The sequence below is a fragment of the Lactuca virosa genome, chromosome 7, assembly GCF_052849685.1.
Source record: "Lactuca virosa cultivar CGN04683 chromosome 7, Lactuca_virosa_CGN04683_v6, whole genome shotgun sequence".
Classification (NCBI taxonomy): domain Eukaryota; kingdom Viridiplantae; phylum Streptophyta; class Magnoliopsida; order Asterales; family Asteraceae; genus Lactuca; species Lactuca virosa.
The window spans coordinates 242,625,488-242,646,874 of record NC_136432.1 but is presented as its reverse complement, the minus strand read 5'-3'; the positions used below and the strand labels follow the sequence as shown (position 1 = coordinate 242,646,874).

The following is a 21,387-nucleotide window of genomic DNA, read 5'->3' as shown; positions in this document are numbered from 1 at the left end:
CAAATATCTTCTAAGAGAACTGTTAACATATCCCACTAGGAATACGTCAAAGATAACGAGACCGTTATCTAAGGGCGACCTAGTCAATGGTTGTTGCTCGACAAGTGCTAGGCCCGGGCCCTCGCCACCACGGCCTCGCACTTATGTCTCGACGCTCTAGCACCAAGGCCAGGCCTGGGACGAGAAGCTCCGGTCTACAGCAAGACAAAATAGTACCAGACGCCTCCCAGAGTGACTGGTGTAGCACTCAGCACGCTATCACATGGTAGTTCTGCACCAATAGCAAGCAACCGCTAGAGGAGCATGATCCGCCAATAAAACGCCTCCACATCCTGCCGGCTCAGAAAGGACAAAAAGGTATTGTCAGGGGTCTGTCCCCACGATGACATGTATAAAAAGAACCCTTCTCCTCCAAGAGAAGGGATCGACTCTTTCTCTATCTTGAGCCAAACCCTAATTCTCTCATCTGGATAATGACTAGACCGTCGGAGCTTCGTTCCGGGATACCATCTCGGACGACAACTGACGTCTATTCTTTCTTTGTTGTGATTCTCAGGCTTAACCCAGACAAGACAACCAGTGACGACGTTAAGTCCTAACGACATATCACAACAAGAACCAACCGTAAAAATACCAGAATTTTCCACCTCCCAACACAATGTATCATTTTCAAACGACCAAGTCCGCCATCATCCCTTTTAATTGCTCTGTTTCCACTCCCCCTCCAATTACTCTTCTCAATTGAAAATTCTAATCATAATCATCGCAAAAATCTCTAACAACCCCGTTTTTGTTCAATGCTAAAGCATAGTCTATCATGCTTATCCTTGAAAGTTGATGTGCCTCGCCATTTATCCCACCAAGACCGAATATCAAACCCATGTCCAAGATTTCTACACATAACTGACTCCTCTACCTCACCCTTAATATGCATCTTAGTGATCAAAATGAGGATATTATTCCAAACTCCACCACCACCCTTTACCATGTCAGCCCCTTGCATCCCAAATTGAATCCCATGGCAAGCCTGAATCACCTTGCTCCAAACGGAATTCATGTTATTACAATATCCCCACTTCCACTTATACAATAAAGCTTTGTTAAGGGACACTAAACTGCCAACACCCAACCCTCCTTTTTCCTTGGAACTAAGAATTAAATCCCACTTCACCTAACTCATCTTACTTTCGTTCGATCCAGCTACCCAAAAAAATCCGGCTCTCAACCGTTCAAGCATCTTACAAATCTGAATCAACATTTTAAATAAAGACATATAATATATGCCTAAACATCCCAAGACCGACTTTAACAAAGTAAGTCTACCTCCCACCGAAAGCATCTTAAGCTTCCACTTGGACAGTCTATTCATAAATTTATCAATGATGTTCTCCATCCAAGAATCTGATTCATGTTATCACTAATAGGAATACCAAGATAAGTGAACGGAAACGTGGATACCCTATAACGTGTTATTGTCGAGATGACTTGGCAAGCGTGATCATCAACTCCCACCCCCAATAAGTTTGACTTCATTAAATTCAATTATAGCCCCGACATCATATAAAAACATTTAATTAAACGAATCAATCCCATCACATTCTCAGTATCCCATTCTCCCATAAAAAGAGCAGCATCCGCATAAAAGAGATGAGATATGATTAGACCTTCATCTCCCACTCTAGAAGGGCAAAACAAACCATTATCCACTACATCTCCCATCATCACATGAAGAAACTCCATAACAATAATAAATAGAAAAGGGGAAAGAGAGTCTCCTTGTCTAAGCCCTCTCTCCAAAGTAAACTCATCATTTGGCGCCCCATTTAGAACTACCGAAGACCTTGAAGAAACCATACAAGCCTTTATCCAATTTCTCCATTTATCCGGAAAACCCAAGAAAAACATTATTCGGTCTAGATACTCCCACCTTAAAGAATCATAAGCTTTCTCAAAATCAACCTTGAAAATCATTAACTTCTTCTTCCTTCTCTTATACCAACTAACAATTTCACTCACCATAATTCGGACTAATAATTGAGTCCATTATCTTAGTTAATCTGTTAGCTAACAATTTGGCTATTTAAACAAGTGTTCAATTGAAATTAAGTAGTTTTGGGTTTAGATGGGTTTTCTTGAGATCGGATATTTATTAAGGATGATTATTTTATGAGCTAATCACAAAAAGGATCGACATTGAAAAAGTTTATTTTAAAAAATGATCGTCGTTTAACTATTTGCTATCAATAAACTATCTATTTCATGAATCAACAAGATTTAATAGTTTATTTATTTATTTATTTTGAAGTGGATGTTCAAGTCCTTTTTGGAACATAGATGAAATTATGAGTATATTAGATTTGATGCTTAAATATAAAAACTATCTTTTTCACGAAAATGGTTTTCTAATTTCTGAAATTAGTATTTGCAAATTTTTTGGTTTTTTTCCTAAAAATACCTATTTTTTTTTTTTTACTAAAATGATGTTATTTGAAAATTAATAATGGTAGTTTCCTGAATAAATAAATTGAAAATCTCTGATAAAGTCACAATATTTTTGACCAGTTTACAGCTTAATCTCAACATTTATTTTTTGAATAGAAAAGTGACGACTATCTAATCTTATATGACAATTTATCATTTTTTTGTTGAAAAAAAAAACTATTTGGTTAATTTGGGAAAAATAAATCAGGACTTTTCTATTAAAAAAAAAGGTTATGATTAAACCGTATACTAACAAAAAATATTAAGAATTTATTGGAGATTTTCCTAAATAAATTTCAGAAGGTTGGCTATTATTTTTGGGAAATTATATACACTTTGACACTTTCACAAAAACTGAAAAAAGTCTTTAAAAAGACTAGAACCCATCCGTCGAGAAACCATATCTTTAACTAATATTAATGAATCTATATTGTTTACATTGGAAAAATATAATCGTGCTTCCACACACGCTACTTTTTTGTTCATTCGCAAAAGCAATACTAAAAAATACTTTTCGAATATTTCACAAAAAAATCTAAAATATATGAATAATATCACACATTATTTGATTTTGCAAGGCATATATACATTAAAGTCATAATATTTTCAATGATTTGACGATAAAGTCTTAAACTTTATTTTTTTTACAGTAAAGTTCTAACTACCGGCGGTTTTTGACACGCTTACCCTTTTTTGCCGGTTAGCCGGTTATTAAGACTTTACTGTAAAAAAAATAAAGTTTAGGACTTCTTGTCAAATCCTTGAAAATATTGGGATTTTAGTGTATAGTCTTAGTTTCCCTAGAAACAAATAATTTTATCAGCTTCAGTGACCCAAATCGTAGCCTAAAAAACTTTTAATTGTGATTTTCATCGCAACACCATTGTTTTTCTTACAATCATCATTTTTACCCTGCTACAATCATCATTTTTACCTTGCTACAATCATAATCAAGGGAAACAGATGCAAAAGAAGAGAGAGTGGGAAGACTTGTAAAAAAAAAAAAATTGGTTCGCCGTCAAATCTTGAACTAAAAAAGGGGACAAGTTGTATAAACACAAACAACACATACCTAGTCAAAAGGGTGTGAATGTGGAGAAGGGGGAAAAAAGACAGTTTCGTCTTTTCTGTTTTCTTAGTTCTCTATTTCTAGGACTGCAAAAAGCCAACACAACCCTGATTTTTTTTTCTTTCTTGATTATCTCCATTTTTTTTCAATGTCTGTTTGTTGAGATTAAAAAAACTATTTAACAAGAAGCAAACGTTAAAGATTTCAGTAGGATCTAGCTGACCAGAGCAGATTCCAATAACTTTTATGCTTAAAGACTATCATACCATTAAATTCTTAACAAAAAAGGATATATAAACTAAAGTCCAAATATTTTCAACGATTTGACAAGAAAGTCATAAACTTTTTTTACAGTAAAGTCCTAATTCACGATTTGACAAGAAAGTCTTAAACTTTATTATTTTTTTTACAGTAAAGTCCTAATTATCGGCAAACCGGCAAAAAAGAGTAAGTGTGTCAATAACTGTCGATAGTTTGGACTTGCTGTTAAAAAAAATAAAGTTTAAGACTTTCTTGTTGAAAATATTTGGACTTTAGTATATATATATATATATATATATATATATATATATATATATATATATATATATATATATATATATCTCATTTTGCAATCTTGAACTATTTATTACAAAATCAGTCATCATTTTGTTAAAAAATTTGAAAAATAATTGTTTATTATTGTAGTCTTTCCATTCAGGGTTAATGACCTAGAAAGGTAACCAACTTTGGTCTTTGTTCACATTTGGTAACCATGTTTTTTTCGTTCACATTTAACCATTGAACTTGTTTGACCTGTTCAAAATAAGGTAATATGATCGGTAATTACGGTAATATTACCTTATTATGAACAGGTCAAACAAGTTTATTGGTCAAATGTGTACGAAAAAAAACATGGTTACCTAAATATGGACAAAAACCAAAGGTTCTTACCCGTTTTGGTAATATTGGACAAGAACCGTCTCAGGGACTGTGCCCTGGAATCAGACTCCGACACTCAATGAACAATTAGGTTAGGCTTGGTCTAACCCCGTTCAGTCCCGACAAGTCATGGGCTAGGCTGTGTTGCTAGGTTTTTAAAGCACATACAGTCTAGCCTCTTAAGCGTATACAACCTAAACCCTAACGATCTGGGGCTAAACTGGGTTGGCCCAAGACTCGACTATCTCCTCATACACAAAGACAGGACAGCCCAATTTCATGTCACATCAATGGATCTTATGACTACTTGCACTTAACATGAAGAACTCAATATTACCAAAATGGGTAAGGAACTTTGGTTTTTGTCCATATTTAGGTAACCATATTTTTTTCGTACACATCTGACCAATAAACTTGTTTGACATGTTCATAATAGGGTAATGTTACCGCTAATTACTAATCATATTACCTTATTATGAACTGGTCAAACAAGTTCAATGGTCAAATGTGTACGAAACAAACATGATTACCTTAATTTGAACAAAGACCAAAGTTCGTTACCTTTCTAGTTCATTAACCCTTCCATTCATGTCCATGTTAGCGATTAGTTCAAAAGAAAAATATTTCTTAATGAAAAAGCCTTAAAGGGAAGTGATATTTCCACATGCTTATTTGATTCTTCCACTTAAAATAAATTTGATTTGACAACTTTACCCTTACTTAAATCTTACAAAAACATTAAGAGATATAAATGGACTATATTTGCCGTTTCTATGAACAAACATTTAAACGTTTTCTTTTTCTCCCTTATTTACAACTTAGAAAAATTAATTTATTTCTTTATTTATTAATCAAACCAACCCATTTATTTGTTTTCTTAAACACGGGCAAGTTTTTTTTTTCTTATTTATAATCTAATTATAAAATCTAACAAATGTTAATTTGTTTTTTTATTTATCTATACATATTACAATAATATATAGCAAAAAATAATTTGTTCCATATCAATGTATATCACAATAAAATATTTAAATTAATCTATATCAAATCACAATAAAATATTACCCACTAAAATATCATCTAAAAAAATATTCAAATCACAATAATTTTAAAAAAAAAATAATGGATAAAAAACATTCATTGTACTCCATTTACATATTATCACTTAAGAAAAGTTAAATATGCGTTTAAATAAAAAAAGTTGCTTTTAGACACATCACAGTTAATTTAGAAGACACAAGTAAACGAATGATTACTAAATTTTTGACTGAATTTAATATATTTTTTGAGCCGATGATTCGTCAATCAAAAGTTATACCTACAATATAAAAAAAAATCTACCGTACGAGACCTTGAAGATTTGAGGTTGTAGAATCATCACAAACACACAATCTTTCATTTACTTGTGTCTTCCAAATGAATAATAAAATGTAGCAACTTATTTGATTTAAATGTGTATCCAACTTTTATAAGTGGTGATATGTAATTGGTGTAAGGTGAATGTATTTTTATCATCAAACTTTTTTTAACGTTATTATGATTTGAATATTTTCGTTGAACATCTTATTGTGATTTAATATCTGTTAGTTTGAGCATTTTATTGTGATAAATTAAATTTTATTAGATTTTACATTCAAATTAAAAAGTTTAAATGGATTGATCGAATTAAAGATACCACTTAGTGGGTTTGTTTGATAAATTTTTTTGGAACCGGCCAATAAAATTATATTAATGAAACAAAAGTGAACAGGAGAAATAGCGATAGCCACAAGTCAGTGGCAGAGAAAAAAAACAACATCAAAGAGAAAACAACATGAAACAAGTAACAGACTAAAAGAAAGGGCATTGAGACCAATTTGCCCACGTTAATTCCGACATCTTACCCGTGTTCTTCACCCAAAGAAAAGTCACAAACTTGACTATATCAATGACTTTATCAGGTGGTAGCCGGTTTTTATTGAAAACTCTATCATTCTTTGCTTTCCAGATACACCATAACATACCATAACAAATGGCAACAATAATTTTCCTTCTTTTCGGGCAAAAAAGTCCAATAGATCATTCACCTTGTTGAAACCACCAGTTTGCACATTACACCACCTCCATATCCCATCAGCAACCTTTTTTTTTTTTGCAAAAGAGCAATCCACAAGAAGAGCATGGTCTGGGGACTCATCTTTCTCCTCGCACATACGACATGTCAATGTTTCTAAGTTTACCCCTCTTTTTGAGAGCTCCGTTGCGGTAGGGATTCTATCGTATTTCACCCTCCATATGAAACATGATACTTTCAGTGGAATTTCTTTAGTCCATTGTACATTATAATTAATGATGGGGGGCCGATAATCAACCCTTTTTCTAAGGGCGCACACTATAAATGAATCGTTCGAGTTTAAACCGCATCTCCATTCATCTAGAGTGGTACCTGATTGCTTGGATATCACAGAGCTAACGGATATTCCAATTTTTGTGAGATCTTTCTGAATGTCTGCAATATTGTTCCATACCCCTGCTAAAGACTTCAATGAGTAGCAGTCATCGGGTTTGGATCGAAGATTGTGCAAACAATTGATGACTACAGCCCATAATCGACCCGACTCGGTTTTGAGCTTCCACCACCATTTCATTATGAGGGATATATTAAGAGCTTTTATTGTTCCAACACCCAATCCACCTGATTCCTTGGAAGCAGTCACCTTATCCCATGAAATCCAATGTATTACTTTCTTTTCATCCGACCCACCCAAAAGGAATCTGTTCCTCATCTTTTCTAACATCTCAATTACGCCATAAGGGGCCACAAATAAAGAAAGGTAATAAGTTGGGAGGTTTCCTAAGACTGACGTGATGAGGGTCAATCTTATACTGAAGGATAGACTTTTGGATTTCCATTTTGATAATTTTGCTTGGAATCTATCAATTACTGGTTTCCAGTGTTTCTTCAACTTCATGTTTGCTCCAACATGGACTCCAAGATAGGTGAAGGGGAGGGAGGCGGGTGCACAACCAAGGGGTCCAGCCCAGTTTGCAACCTCCTGCATATCAGTTCCAATCCCAAATACCCTTGATTTGTGGAAGTTAACTCTAAGCCCTGATGCAACATGGAAGCAGTGCAAGATACGTGCTAAGTTATTGATATTTTGTTTCGACCACTCCCCTAGAAATAGAGCATCATCTACATATAGCAGGTGAGAAATCGTTGGTCCCCCATTAGGCAACTTAATGTCGTGAAAGATTCCAAGTTCACACGCAGATCTAATTGCAACGCTAAGACCCTCCATTGCTGCAATAAAGAGGAACGGGGAGAGCTGATCTCCTTGTTTGACACCTTTAGATATCGAGAATTCTTTGGTTGGGCAGTCGTTAACTAGAACTGAGGATTTAGAGGATACTAAGCAGCCTTTTAACCACATTCTCATTTTGTTTCCGAATCCCATGTTCATAAGATTTGAATCAAGGAAATCCCAGTTTATTGAATCAAAGGCTTTATCAAAATCGACTTTAAAAAGTAGGATCTTTTTTTTTTGACTTTTTTGCCCACGAACAAATTTCATTAACTACAAGAGGCCCGTCAAGTATGTTCCTGCCCTCGACATATGCTGATTGCACCTCATCAATACATTTCCCCATGATTTTCTTCAATCTTAACGATAGGATCTTCAATATAATTTTGTAGATGCACCCAATAAGACTAATCGGCCTGTAATCGCTAATTAGGAGGGGATCCTTTATTTTAGGGGCTAGCGAGATAAAGGAGGAATTACACGATCGATCAAGTTTCCCATATCGCTCAAAATACTTGACAACCGCAACAATATCCCCCATGAGAACTTCCCGGTACTTCTTAACAAATTTAGATGTGAATCTGTCTGGTCCTGGTGCCTTATCGTTACCACACGCCCACACTGCATTCTTGATTTCGTTGAAGGAGATAGGAGAATCAAGAAATTCCATGTTATCATGTCACACCCCCAAACCAGAACAGCGGAAATGTTTGGGGGCGGATGACTTCATTGTGTACTATCATAACAATTGAATATGAATGAAACATAGCAACCAAACATCATACATTAAAGATACCAACATACATTTTTTTACAAATTGTACTTGTTCTTCGATTACATGAAAATAACATAAAGTATGATGCATCAAAAAGGTAGCAAAATATCCAGATCCAAGGCTCGAGTACCTGTTCACTGCGTCCCTGAGAATACAAGTCATTTTGAAAAGCGTCAACATAGAATGTTGGTGAGTTCATAAGCATATTTGCAGGAAAAACTTTGTAATATCTATGTTTATAATAAGTTGTAAAACTACAGAAAGTCCAATATTTTCTATAAAACGTAGTTGTGAGTTTCATTCCAAAACCGTGTAACTGCATGCATGTTTCTTATTTTCCTTTGTTTGTATTTGAAAAGAGTGTGTTCCCAGAAAATCCTATATTTTCTGTATATAACGAGTTGTGGTCTTAAAACCCTAAGACCAGAGTGGTGATATTTCTTTACCAAATAGACGAAACATAGTTTTGTATTTTGTAAAACTAGTAGAGTGTTTATTCCTCGTAAATTCGAATAATATTGTTATCCTCTATGTGAGTCGTTACAACCATGCTAATGTGACTAACGCGCCTGTCTTGATGTTCTTCAGGCGTCGGTTTCTAAAGATATTTGTCACCCTAGACTGGCCCGTCTAGCTGTAGCGAACAGCTCAGGTGTGGAGGTGTCAACCCCGTATAGATCTATACACAATTACCCCGCTCTCCCTCCAGGAGACTCTGTTTTTATAAAAATTATAGAAAAATCATCGTAAGTCGAAATTTGGATCCGTAAACTCTGGGAGTTTGGAAATTGAGTCTACTTTGTTCATAATTTTTATTATAATTTTTAATTGTCTCAAACCAGTGTGAAAATATTCTTCTTCATAGACTGGTCCGAAATTATTTCTGAAATGATAGGCAGTTTTGTAAAAATCGCCAAAAATTGTAGAAAAATTGTATGAACGCGTGCAAGTAGTCCTTAGAAAGGTATAAACATGAACTATTTGAATAATAAACATTTTTGAAAAATATTGAGTTTAAGATGGTCAAAAAAGTATGTAAATAGACCAAAACTTTTCTGTTGAAAGCTGATTTTTGAGTTTAGGTTATACATGTTTGAACACAACACTCATATTTGCTATTTTTGAGTGTATAACCCATATCCACAAGTTTCCATGCAATATATATGTTAACAAACACATTTCTCATGATTTTTATGAAGATGCATAAGATAAACTTCATGTTCATGCAAATACTCAGAGGTTAAACACATTACACATTGGTACATGCAATTATCTATTGGTTAAACTAGATTTGACTTGTATCCCCCCCCCCAAAGAGTATGACAAACATGAAAAGGAGTGGGGTATTGAAGCTCACCTTGGGAATTTTTGAGATGATGAAGAAGAAGAAGTAGAAACTTTCGAGCCTAGCTTGTGCCTTGGAGAGGTTTTCGAAATGGTGGTGCTCTAAGGATCATATACACAAAAATAAAAGTGTAAATGGAAGGATTTTGGCATAAATATGAAGTAAAACATTTGATTTTAGTATAGAACTTACCAAGAAAGCCTAGGATTGGTCTTTGAAGATGATGATGCTCGAAAATTTGGAGAGAATAAGGAGGTTGCTTCTTGAGTGTTTAGTGAGGAAGAATGAGATTTGTGAAGTGTATGAGTGTGTGTGTGTGTTGGCCGAGAGGTAGAGAGGGAGGGTAGATAAGGAGAGTTGACTCTCCTAAAGATGATTAGATGGTTGCCTAGATGTTTGGTGGTCAAAACTTGGAGGCATGTTGGACAATGATGTGGTGGTAAGCTCATTGTCCATCTTTATTTTTTTTTGTTCAATGCCCTAACCGAGTAAGGGAGGGTTTTTGGCCCAAAAAGGGTAGCCCAACAAGGGTGATTCCAATTTTTGGCTTGGCCCAAGAGAGTTCTTGGCCCACTAATATTCTATGGAGGGTTTTAGGTCCATTTAAGAGGTTTTCGGCCCAAATAGGGCCCAAGTATGAGGTTTCGGCCCCATGACAACCCATTAAAACTTTTGGCCCAATGGGAGGCCCAATAGTGGTTTTCGGCTTAATGGAAGGCCCATTAGTGGTTTTCGGCCCACTAATGTTAAATAAAAGTTTTTCGGCCCAATTTAGAGTCCAATGGTAGTTTTCGGCCCATTAGGGCCCAAAGAGGGGTTTTGGTCCAATAAGGGATTTGGACTTGCATGAGGTTGTTTCGGCTTGAATCACATTGTTGAGATTTCCTTAGATAGGGTGTTGCAAGGTCACATGGAAGAAGTTGTTGTGAGCAAGCTTCACATCTTAAACCCTAAATTGCTAGTTGTGACACATCAGTTGAGATTTCCTTGAAGTATTGGCTCTTAAGTTTCGGCCTAACGGGCCACTTTTCTTTGAATTTATCAACAAAAAAAGAGTAAATCTCCCTTTTTATGATTTCTGGATCTGTACACCACTCACCATTGATTAGAAGGCCATCAATCTTGCTCTTACAAATGTTTTTGTTTATATACCCATGGAAAAACCTTGTATTTTCGTCTCCATCAACTGCCCATTTGATCCTAGATTTTTGTCTAAGATCAAGAGCCTTGATTTTTTCCAGCTCTATTATTGATCTGTACCCCGAACTCCTAGCCTCAATCTCATCGCTTGTTAACTGCCTTACCTCAACTTCTGAGTCAAGGTGGTCTACTAGCTTCTTGAGTCGATTCAATTCGTTTTCCTCCTTAGGGTGGTCAGATGCCCTCCATTCTTTTAAGCCTTTCTTGATGTGCTTATGTTTAGCAGCTAGGTACAAGTCAGGTGTGCCATAACCACTGAAATTATTCCAATTGGATATAAAAGCCTTCTCAAAACCATCCCTCAACAACCAGGAGTTAAAGAATTTAAAGGGGGGTGGGCCAAAGTCTCTGCGATAGGATGATAAAAGTATAGGGCAGTGGTCTGATATTTCTCTTGGAAGGGCAGTGACAGAGACATGAGGTATGTGATTCAAAAAACTTGGGCAAACTAAGAACCGGTCCAGTTTGCTTAGCTTGAGGTCTGAATTCTGAAAGCATGTGAAACGGTGACCTCCCATTTTCAGATCAACAAGGCTATTATCATGAATGAAGGAATTGAAGTCACTAGCTGCTCTTAGACAAAAGATTGAATTAAGCCTCTCTTCCCTCCTTCTCACCACGTTAAAATCACCCATCATAATCCAAATACCCTCCTTAGAATTTTTTTAAGTATGTTAACTCCTTCCACAGTGCTGCTTTATCTGGAATCGATTGAGGCCCGTATATATTAGCGAAAATCAAATGCTCCCTAATACCATTCCATGTTCCAATGTTGATTAAGTAATGTCTGGAGGAAATCACCTCCATAGAATTGAATAAATTACTGTCCCACATATTCAACAGACCCCAGACCTCCCCGCTGAGTTGACACGGTTATCTCCGAAGTCTCCTGTATCCCAACAAGCTCTAGCATCAATATTCTCAGCCTCTAGTATTTGTGTTTCCTGGATTGCCAAGAAGGAAACTCTATGCCTTTATTTCAAATTTCTGACCCAATCAATCTTATATTTCTCCCTTGTATTTCTCCCTGATTCCCCTTATGTTGATTGAAAGGAAATTCATTTGGGCACGCTGAACTCTCCAGGTACACCAAGGATTTCCGCCAACATTTTATTATTGGTGTCAATCTCGAATCCAATGAAGGCACCGATTTCAGCAGTTGCTTCAATTTCACTAATTTTCGATATTTTATTAGAATCAGGTGGTTTGGGGGAAGATGTTGGCTCTGCATCCGATCGGAGAGCTTGTAGCTCTGACGTGTTCGCATCTCCATCATTGAAGAGGGCTTTATTGGTAATTATGTATTTCTTGTCGGAGAGAGAGCTTGAGTACGACGTCTTTTTCTGGACGATCGACCATTGGTACTTACCTGCAATTGGGAGGCTTGATCGTTGGGGGGAAGTGGATAGCCTAGTATAAGGGAATGGGCCAAAGCAACTAGATTGGGCTAAATGTGGTGGGAAGGAGGTGGGTCGTGGGGAGCCCAACAATGTTTGCTCCATTTTACAGTCAACACAGGTTTAGTGAACATTCCTAACGGTTTGATAAATAAATAAGAAAACAAACTAATTTTTGTAAGGACAAATAAAGATAAAAAATAGAAACAAATTGATTTTGGTAAGTGTTAAATAAAGAAAGCGCTTAAATTTGCTAAGGATAAGAGGTGGATTAATTATATCTCATCATATTTTGTAAATTTCAAAATAAGGGTAAAATTGTAATAAAAAAAATTATTTTAAGTGGAACATCAAATTGATAAGTGGAAATATCATCTCTCTTCTTTAAAGCATCGTCCCCAACAAAGTAGGATTTTCCGATAATTGAATAAAGTCAAATCTCAAGCCAATTTTTCTCGGATGCATCCGTTCTTTACTAATTAAGGAATTAAATACATAAAAATAAAACGTAAACTTTCCAAATATTAAAGAAATCACTTCCATTGAAGTTTAAGCCATTCAAGTAACCTCCATGGCAATGTACACGTTTCATTCTCAATCAAAACACAATCTCCATAACCTTTTTTTAAAGCAATACAGAAAGACAGTTACACAAAACTTTGCTTTTAATGCATTATTTGTTTATTTACGGCATTCAAAAGTATAACGCATTTAGTGAGAGGTTAATATCTCATACTCATAAGTCATAACTAATAGTATTCAGTTTGTTTGATGTGTATTGGATATTACATTACATGTCATGTTAGCATAGGTAAAACATAAATAAACAAATTTTGCCATAATATAATGATTCAATACCAGTTTATGTGGTTAAAAATAAAAATCCTAAATTTTAATTATTTATCTATCTAATGTAATTAAAAATAAATAATTTTGAAGAACAAATTAAATACTATAAATTAGGTACATACAAATCCCACACGCCAATACAATACATAATCTTTTTCAAATTCTATAAATTCGCTTCTCTACATAACAATCCTGTAACTGAACCATGTCTTCAAGAGCTAGACAATCGACCACCACAACCACCACCGCACCGGAACCACAGCCACCACCACCATCATCATCATCCACCGCCATCTCCCAAACACTAACAAGCACAGCAAACCTAGCCAAACTCCTCCCAACAGGCACCCTCTTAGCCTTCCAACTCCTAACCCCCATCTTCACCAACAACGGTTCTTGCGACGCCGCCACCCGCCCCTTAACCGCCGCCCTCCTCATCCTCTTGGCGACCTCGTCCTTCCTCGCCTGCTTTACCGACAGCATCAAGTCCGACGACGGCCAACTCGTCTATGGATTCGCAACTTTGAAAGGGATGTGGGTATTCGACTATTACGATCCGAAAATTTTAATCGATTTGAGGAAATACCGGCTGAGATTGATCGATTGGGTGCACGCTTTGCTGTCGGTGTTGGTGTTTGGAGCGGTGGCGTTGAGGGATCGGAATGTTGTGAGTTGTTTTTATCCGTCGCCGGGACGTGAAGGTCAGGAGGTTTTGGACATTGTTCCGATCGGCATCGGTCTTATTTGCAGTGCTTTGTTTGTTGTTTTTCCGACTAGAAGACATGGGATCGGGTATCCAGTTACGCGAGATAATATTACAGATTGATGTAAATACTTGAAACCCATCCATTTAATCTAAAATTATTTTTAATCTAAAATTATTTTTTGTTTTATTTTATTATTAAGTGTAAGACCCATGTATTACATGAGTTTATTTTAAAGAAAAAAATATAAAATTATAAACATTTGAGAAGTATGAATTTATAAGAAAAAAATAGAAAAATATTGAATTATTAAAATTAAATTGTTTGTTTTTCTTTTAAATTAAACAAATACTTTAGATAAATAAACAAAGAAAACTAATGAGACTTTAATTTAAAAACTTTAAAATTAGAAAGAAATCAATTAATGAAATTGATATGCATTTATTATTATATTTATTGTAATTATTAAATTTAAATATTATATGGAAATTAATAAAATGAAAAAACCACAAAATATCATTTGTAAAAATTAATTGAAAATAACCAAAAAATGATATGTGACAAAATCAATGAGAGTGTGACATGTGGCAAAAGAAAATTATTTATTAAAGAGGATTGAAATTAGTTTGATTTACATTTAAAATAATAGGAAAAAGAAAAATGAACTTACGTTAATTATTATATTTTATACTATGAAACCAAGGATACTCATATTATGAGTTTATGACAACATGCCGACTAACTTTTCCCGATATATATATATATATATATATATATATATATATTATTATATTATTATATTATTATATAAATCTTATTATTTCTAAAAATAGATTAAGGCTTGAGGGAGTGGCCTCGTCACCCCTCTCGCCAAAACTTTCGCTAAGACATGGTACACCATCCCTTAACAGTCGCCAAACAAGTTGTCAAGATTAGCTCGCTAAGGAGGCAGCGTGAAGAGAGAGAAAGTGTAAAGGTTTGTGATTGGTTGCTGGACTTTGACTGTCAATTAATTACCTTTTGACCCTATGTTTTTATTTAAAAAAATTGTTTTTTTTAAGAAATTGTAGGGGTGTTACCACTCCCTATGAAATGCTAAGGAAAAAATGTTAGTGAGGTGGAAGGCAAAAAAAATGACGTGACAACAAAAAAATGATGTTGCGAGGCGCTAAGGGTGCTATCACTCCCTTTAGCCTAAGACGTTCAAATCATTAAGTTAATAATACAACCATGTCATGCAATACATGCCAATTTGATTTTGAATGCCTTATCTTGACCAGCTTTATCCTAATTTTGCTTAAAACATGGGAGAATGATTCAAATCAGTAGACTCATTCAAATTACTACCTCCTTTTTCGTATGAAATCCACCACTGCACCATCCATCTAAAGAATACGCTCTCTCTCTCTCTCTCTCTCTCTCTCTCTATTGAACATACTTTCTCCCCGTTCCTTTAACCTAACTTCACCTCTATCAAACCCACCATCGTCAACTACCAGAGAACACTATCCTCCTTCATTGTTGACCCAAGTGTAGCTATGTCGCCGAACCAATAAAAGCTTTACCGACTTTGGTGATTATTGCTTCATTTTTTTTTTCATTTGTCTCTGTATATCAGAAGAGAGATGGAAGTAGGGTTTAATTTTGGAGTTGAAGAGAGTGATTGTTAACATGCGTATGATTTTGATCCTATTTTTTTCATTTGGATTTATATATTCTTCTTTTGAGGTTTTAACTTGTGTTTTTTTATAATAAATAAGGATTTGGTGGAGTATTATGGAGAAGGAAGCAGGTTTTACAGCAAGATCAAACCAATAACCACATCAGTACATATCCACAGCCATTACCAAAGGCCAAAACAATTGAAAACAATGAAGAACATGACATCAAAGAGGCCACTAGAAAAAGAAGGTAAGAAGAGAACCCAAACCTCAAACACTTAGCACCAGAAGTAGCCAAAGCAAACACCTAGGGACAAAATGTTCCACTATACGAGAGACTGAAAAAAAACAGCAATATCACAACATGACCTGCCCACATGTAGGGGTAAAATGGTCCAAATCAGAGAGACGTTCCCTTAATCTGATGCTCTGTTACTGTTTTCATTCTTAGGCATACCCTTTTGATGTGGAGGCACAAAAGAAAATTGAAGCTGGAATCCATCAGGTGTGTGAGCTATTTATCAATTTTTCTCACATGTGAACATTAATTAGATATTTGGTAATTGGTTATAAACTCATTTTGCCTTCTATTAAAGAAAGGTATTGATCAGAATTGGGTTGCTGCACTAGAACACAACCCTAAAGCTTTCGCCAAATTTCACCTAAAATCTTTAGATAAAATTAAGTGAAATACAAAATCTATTGATTGATCGTATGATAGTAGGTATCCATTGCATTCCCACATGATTAAGAATGAAACCAAATAGATATCATGAGTCGGTTAGACTTTTGTTTTACATTAGATAAAGTTTTTACTTTTCAGGACCTGTACCCCAAACCAATACATGAGCGACTATTCCCAGGTTTGGCAAAAAGAACATTGGGTATGCCCAAAAAAGTAAGTTCAATTCTTGTTCTTTTTTTTTGTAACACATACACTCTTAACAAAGGTTACTTGTTTTCCTTTTAATCAGGTTGGTCTTCTTTTATATTGTCAGTTTCAAGTTGTAGAAGTAAATTGTCGGTGTAGGAACTGATAAAACTATGCATTAACTTTAGCAAAACATAGATTTTTGACTGAAGTTAACCTTTTGGGGACATTTTTAATGAAATTGACAAAGAAAAGCCCTTTCTTAGCTTAAGCACGAGTGAGTCCTCAATCCAACGGGTATTTCTTTTATGGAAAATTTATGATAATAGCAACTCACTTTACCCTTTCTACCAATATAGGCAGTGTACATTGTTTTAATATGGATATGATATTAAACTTTCAGGTTCTTCTCAAAAACCTTCATATAGGGTGCAAAAGTCGAATAAAAACTTTGGAAATGGTGGAGATCAATTGTTGTCTATAAAATCATACATAAAGAAAAAACTATAAATGTTTCTTTTAGCCACCGTCGAGGTTCATCTGCGCTTCCGTCCATCTTCATCTGCCGATATCTTCCCTCTGCGTCAAGATCTAAGATGATTGATTAAGTTTTAGGTGATTCTCTCTCTATCTCTCTCTCTCTCCTTTTATGTTTGTGTGTCTCTCGAGTTTCATGAGAGATGAAGAAACAAGGGAAGCATGGCAGATGCCATCCTCCACCACTATCACCACTTCGTGGTGGTGACCACCATCAAACATAACCTACCCATCCTATCCTCTTTATGGACCATTATAAAGTTATTAAAAGGTAATATTCCTGATTTGTCTTCACTATTATCCTAGAAATGTCGTGATTTTTGTTTGATTTTTGGTTAGGTTAAAACAGAATCTTTTGATCCATTATCTGCCTTTTTTCTGACTCTATTTTTTTTTTCATATCTGACCATAACTGATCTATCTAGGTTTTCCTTTTGATGAGTTTATTTTTTAGGTTATGTTGATGATTTCTTTAGATCTGAACTGCACCACTGGCCAACTATGAACCCTAAACAACAGGTCAAATAAGAAGTAGACCAGGTTTCTATTTCATTTTTCTTTTCTTTTATATTTATGTTCCCTTTCTAAACAACCTTTTTAACTGTATGGATGCATGTGTATCACTATTTATATGATAAATTGTCCCGATTGTATGCGTTTAACTCAAATTTAATGTTTCTGTCTTTTTCATCACCAACATATCTTCCGGTCACGACTTTCCAATAACTGATGATTGATTGTTTGCTTATTTTTTTATTCCAAATACTAACTGGAGCTATCCATCTTATCATCAGGTTGGAGTGGCTGTTTTTAACTTGAGTCCAACTTTATTTCACCTTTCTGAATACAATGAAACGCAGCTTATATCATAACACAGAGACACTCCTGCACTTCTACGATCTAATGGCAATTAGTGTCCCTCCTTACAAGCTATCACCTGATGTCATGGTTGGGGTATCAATACATTAATTTGTTGCTATTTTTCAGGTTTTCTTTGAAAATTCAAAGGGAAAAAGCTTTTCACGTGCATTAAGTTTTTTTTGATTTTATATATATATATATATATATATATATATATGTTTTAAAATTTGAATTTTTCAAAGTTGCTTTACTTTACAGACCCGTGTTGTATATTTTTTATAACCGAAGAAGAAAGCAAAGAGTAAGAGGCATTACCACATCATGTCTCTCACATACATATGGAGATGGTAACAACCCATAACTTAAGGTATGACCAACTAACCCCTAAATATTGTGGTCTGATCTGTTATGCCCCTGTATCATCGGATCAAGGAAAATGGTGGTTGAAATAAGCTGAATCATACAAAGAAAAGATGGTCAAAGTCTAATATTGGTTCAGATCGGTTACGACGATTATTGGACCTTAGATTATGGTATTTCTTTCTTTACTTGGTCGTGTGGGTGTGGGTACATTAGTTGATCGGTAGAATTTTTTCCTTCTTTTTCTTGATGTCTAGGTCATTCCAAGTTAAAATCTTCTTTAACTTCTCACATTATCTGGATTATTGAGTGTCAAGTGAAGGAGAAAAGTAAATGGTTCTCATACTTTCATACTGCCTAAAGAGCCAAACAGGTCTGTTATCATTTGTTAAATACCTACCTTTGATATTCAAATGAGTTGATATAGAAAATGATTTTCATGAAATCAGACTTTATTTTGTTTAAGTATGATGTTGTAAGAAACGATATTCATAAAAAAAATACTGAAAAATATGTTGTTCAATTAGGGAGAGTACATTGAAATATATATTTTAAGTTGGAAATTTGAAAACTATGTTCAAATTAGAAAAAAGACAATCTGAAATTTTTTTAAACTTAATTGTTCAACTTCACGATGTAGCATGCTATTGGATTATATGGGAAAATTGAAAACTTTTTGATTAAACTCTTAACTATGTAAGATTAAACTACAATAATTGGATAAAATGTGTTAATTATGTATGATTAATCGATACACTTACAATCTGGATTTATAAATTTGTTTTTATTTATAGGTTTATATTTCCTGTTGTTAATAATCATTCATAGGGATGAGCATGGGACGGAACTGCTACCAACTCGAGATTGCCGAATACCAAATTGGGTAGAAATTCGATACCGAGAACTGAATCGTTTTAGAAGTCTTGTGGTACCGGTAACGAGAGGGGCCAAACGGTCAACTTGGCCATTTAGGGGCAAATCTGTCCAATGATGCTATTTCATGCATAAACAGATAAGAGGTTCATCATGTTATGCTATTACTTCACGATGGTAAAAACTCAAATAAATGTAGTGAAAAGTTGTTTTGTATTTGTATTGAAACAAAAGTAGGATCCTATAATAAACACATCAAGGAAAGTATGATGTTATTTCCTGTATAAACACATCATAGGTTTACCCGTTTTTACTTATTTGTTCTAGAGAGATCAGAATTTGTTATTACCTGCCATTCCCTAATTCCTTGTGTGGCTATAGACGTTTGCATTGAAATTCAAAAAGAATACTTCACTTTTGAATGTTTGTGGCTAATGAGTTTATACAACATCCTATTTAGAAGATTGTTAGCATTTAATTACACTGAATGCAACATAGAACTGTTTAAGCTCTTTCATTTGATAGTAAATATTTAAATCAAAGTTTATAATTGTTAAAATGGAAACAATGTGTTAATTGACTTAATTCTCATGTGACTTTTTTTACTTACAAATACTCTCTCATAATTACAAAAATCCAAATATAAGATAATGCACTTTATAAAAATGAACAATGAAGAAATGTCAATGTGTTAATTGAAGGTCGTGTCTAATGAGTTTATTAAAGATCCTTTCGTAAATAATAGTTAAAAATGTTAATGTGTTAATTTCATATTTTTTTTTTCATGTAAACAAATTTAAAGATACATTGTGTTCTTATCTTAATGTGTTAATTTCATCTTTTTTTCATGTAAACATATTTAAAGATAGACAAATAAACAATGAATTGAAACTAATCGTCGAAACAAACTATATGCCGCCGCTGCTTTGCGCGGATAACGACTAGTATATATATATATATATATATATATATATATATATATATATATATATATATATATATATATATATATATATTAAAGCACATGAATAGTTTTAACAGTAAATTTTCCTAATTCATACTTTTGACACTTTACTTTTATTACTTTATATTTTTGTCTTAACCTTTTCTAATTCGTACTTTTGCCATTTTTAACTTTTCCCAATTCATACTTTTGCTACTATACTTTTATTTTATAACACCCAAAAATTTCAAACCAATTTAAACTTTTAAAATATGTCAAGTTCATCGAAACATTACAACTTTGTTTTCAAAATATTATTTATCAGAGTATTCCCAGAAACATAAACACAATGTGAGGAGCTGTACGATCATGCCTTCGCCTTGCCGCGATCCCCTGATGTACCTGAAACAATAAATTGAAACTGTAAGCCCGAAAGCTTAGTGAGTTACCCCCAAAATACCGATACACATACAGTCCACATAACCATATTAGTAATAACATATCATAACAAACTGAAACAGCATGCAATGGGTCCACAGATTTACGAGCTGGATTACCCCCGAGCCCTCAGTACGAGTCTGGAATGCCTACCGGGCCCTCAGCTCGTATCTGGAATGCCATCGAGCCCTCAGTACGAGTCTGGAATGCCTACCGGGCCCTCAGCTCGTATCTGGAATGCTCTCGAGTCCTCAGTATGAGTCTAGAATGCCTTGCCTGGCCCTCAGCTCATATCTGGAATACTCTAGGGTTTGTTGGTTAACGCACGGAGCAGTACAACCTCAACCCATCCCACATAACATGTAACATATAACATAACTATTGAGCATGCAATAATCATATAACATCATAGGTAGTCCTACAGATCTACCTAACTGGAATAACCACTAACATGCAACACTAACTCATACTCAACATCTAACACTGCTAGGATAACATATTCAATGGGCCGGCCTTGGTGCCTTAGACTCCTTAGTATAGTGAGGATAACTCACCTTGCAGATGTCGACTCGGTAGATAAACTTTAACCCTCGGATCACTGCCACAAACTCCACCACCTATTACCATAGTATAATTATACCCATAAGTCCTTAACCTTATAAGGTATTCCATAACCCACCAGTCAACCCCTGGTCAAAGTCAAAGTCCTCAGTCAAGGTCAACAGTCCATGTTGACCTTAACTCGCCGAGTACCCTCGGCTACTCGCCGAGTTCCTTGAAGCACTTTCCAACTCGCCGAGTCATCGAGGTGACTCGTC

General features: G+C 34.8%; 4 protein-coding genes across 15 annotated transcripts; 2 read left to right on the top strand and 2 right to left on the bottom strand.

The window, feature by feature from the left end:
- Nucleotides 1-1,542: 1,542 nt before the first annotated feature.
- On the bottom strand, nucleotides 1,543-2,019 carry LOC145127676 (secreted RxLR effector protein 78-like). Its single transcript, XM_079062828.1, has one exon. It carries the CDS (start codon nucleotides 2,017-2,019, stop codon nucleotides 1,543-1,545), a length of 477 nt encoding a protein of 158 aa, XP_078918954.1.
- An 8,806-nt stretch (nucleotides 2,020-10,825) lies between these two features.
- LOC145127675 (uncharacterized) lies at nucleotides 10,826-11,710 on the bottom strand. Its single transcript, XM_079062827.1, has one exon. The coding sequence runs from the start codon at nucleotides 11,708-11,710 to the stop codon at nucleotides 10,826-10,828; it is 885 nt and encodes a 294-aa protein (XP_078918953.1).
- A 1,781-nt stretch (nucleotides 11,711-13,491) lies between these two features.
- Nucleotides 13,492-14,214, top strand: LOC145123740 (transmembrane protein, putative (DUF679)). The gene has a single exon (XM_079058946.1). It carries the CDS (start codon nucleotides 13,527-13,529, stop codon nucleotides 14,145-14,147), a length of 621 nt encoding a protein of 206 aa, XP_078915072.1. The 5' UTR covers nucleotides 13,492-13,526; the 3' UTR covers nucleotides 14,148-14,214.
- A 628-nt stretch (nucleotides 14,215-14,842) lies between these two features.
- On the top strand, nucleotides 14,843-19,610 carry LOC145125420 (uncharacterized). Of its 12 annotated transcripts, none has more exons than XM_079060878.1 (9): nucleotides 14,846-15,001; nucleotides 15,096-15,700; nucleotides 15,786-15,936; nucleotides 16,138-16,191; nucleotides 16,510-16,584; nucleotides 16,661-16,854; nucleotides 16,961-17,634; nucleotides 17,889-18,688; nucleotides 19,144-19,610. In XM_079060878.1, the coding sequence occupies exons 2-6, from the start codon at nucleotides 15,697-15,699 to the stop codon at nucleotides 16,695-16,697; spliced, it is 321 nt and encodes a 106-aa protein (XP_078917004.1). In that variant the 5' UTR covers nucleotides 14,846-15,001; nucleotides 15,096-15,696; the 3' UTR covers nucleotides 16,698-16,854; nucleotides 16,961-17,634; nucleotides 17,889-18,688; nucleotides 19,144-19,610. The 12 variants fall into 12 exon arrangements, 9 of the variants coding, with proteins under 9 accessions (XP_078917004.1, XP_078917010.1, XP_078917008.1 ...); XM_079060884.1 differs by lacking the exon at nucleotides 14,846-15,001 and having other exon boundaries at nucleotides 15,050-15,700; nucleotides 16,961-17,172; nucleotides 17,549-17,634; XM_079060882.1 differs by lacking the exon at nucleotides 14,846-15,001 and having other exon boundaries at nucleotides 15,050-15,700; nucleotides 16,961-17,365; nucleotides 17,549-17,634.
- The last annotated feature ends 1,777 nt before the right edge of the window (nucleotides 19,611-21,387 follow it).

What these genes read in the sequence shown, in the direction of transcription:
- LOC145127676 (XM_079062828.1), bottom strand. Translation starts at nt 2,019, where the DNA reads ATGGTGAGTGAAATTGTTAGTTGGTATAAGAGAAGGAAGAAGAAGTTA.
- LOC145127675 (XM_079062827.1), bottom strand. Translation starts at nt 11,710, where the DNA reads ATGGGTGATTTTAACGTGGTGAGAAGGAGGGAAGAGAGGCTTAATTCA.
- LOC145123740 (XM_079058946.1), top strand. Translation starts at nt 13,527, where the DNA reads ATGTCTTCAAGAGCTAGACAATCGACCACCACAACCACCACCGCACCG.
- LOC145125420 (XM_079060878.1), top strand. An exon ending in GAGGCCACTAGAAAAAGAAG is followed by an intron (nt 15,937 to 16,137) that starts GTAAGAAGAGAA and finishes TTTCATTCTTAG; the next exon opens with GCATACCCTTTTGATGTGGA. An exon ending in CATTGGGTATGCCCAAAAAA is followed by an intron (nt 16,585 to 16,660) that starts GTAAGTTCAATT and finishes CCTTTTAATCAG; the next exon opens with GTTGGTCTTCTTTTATATTG.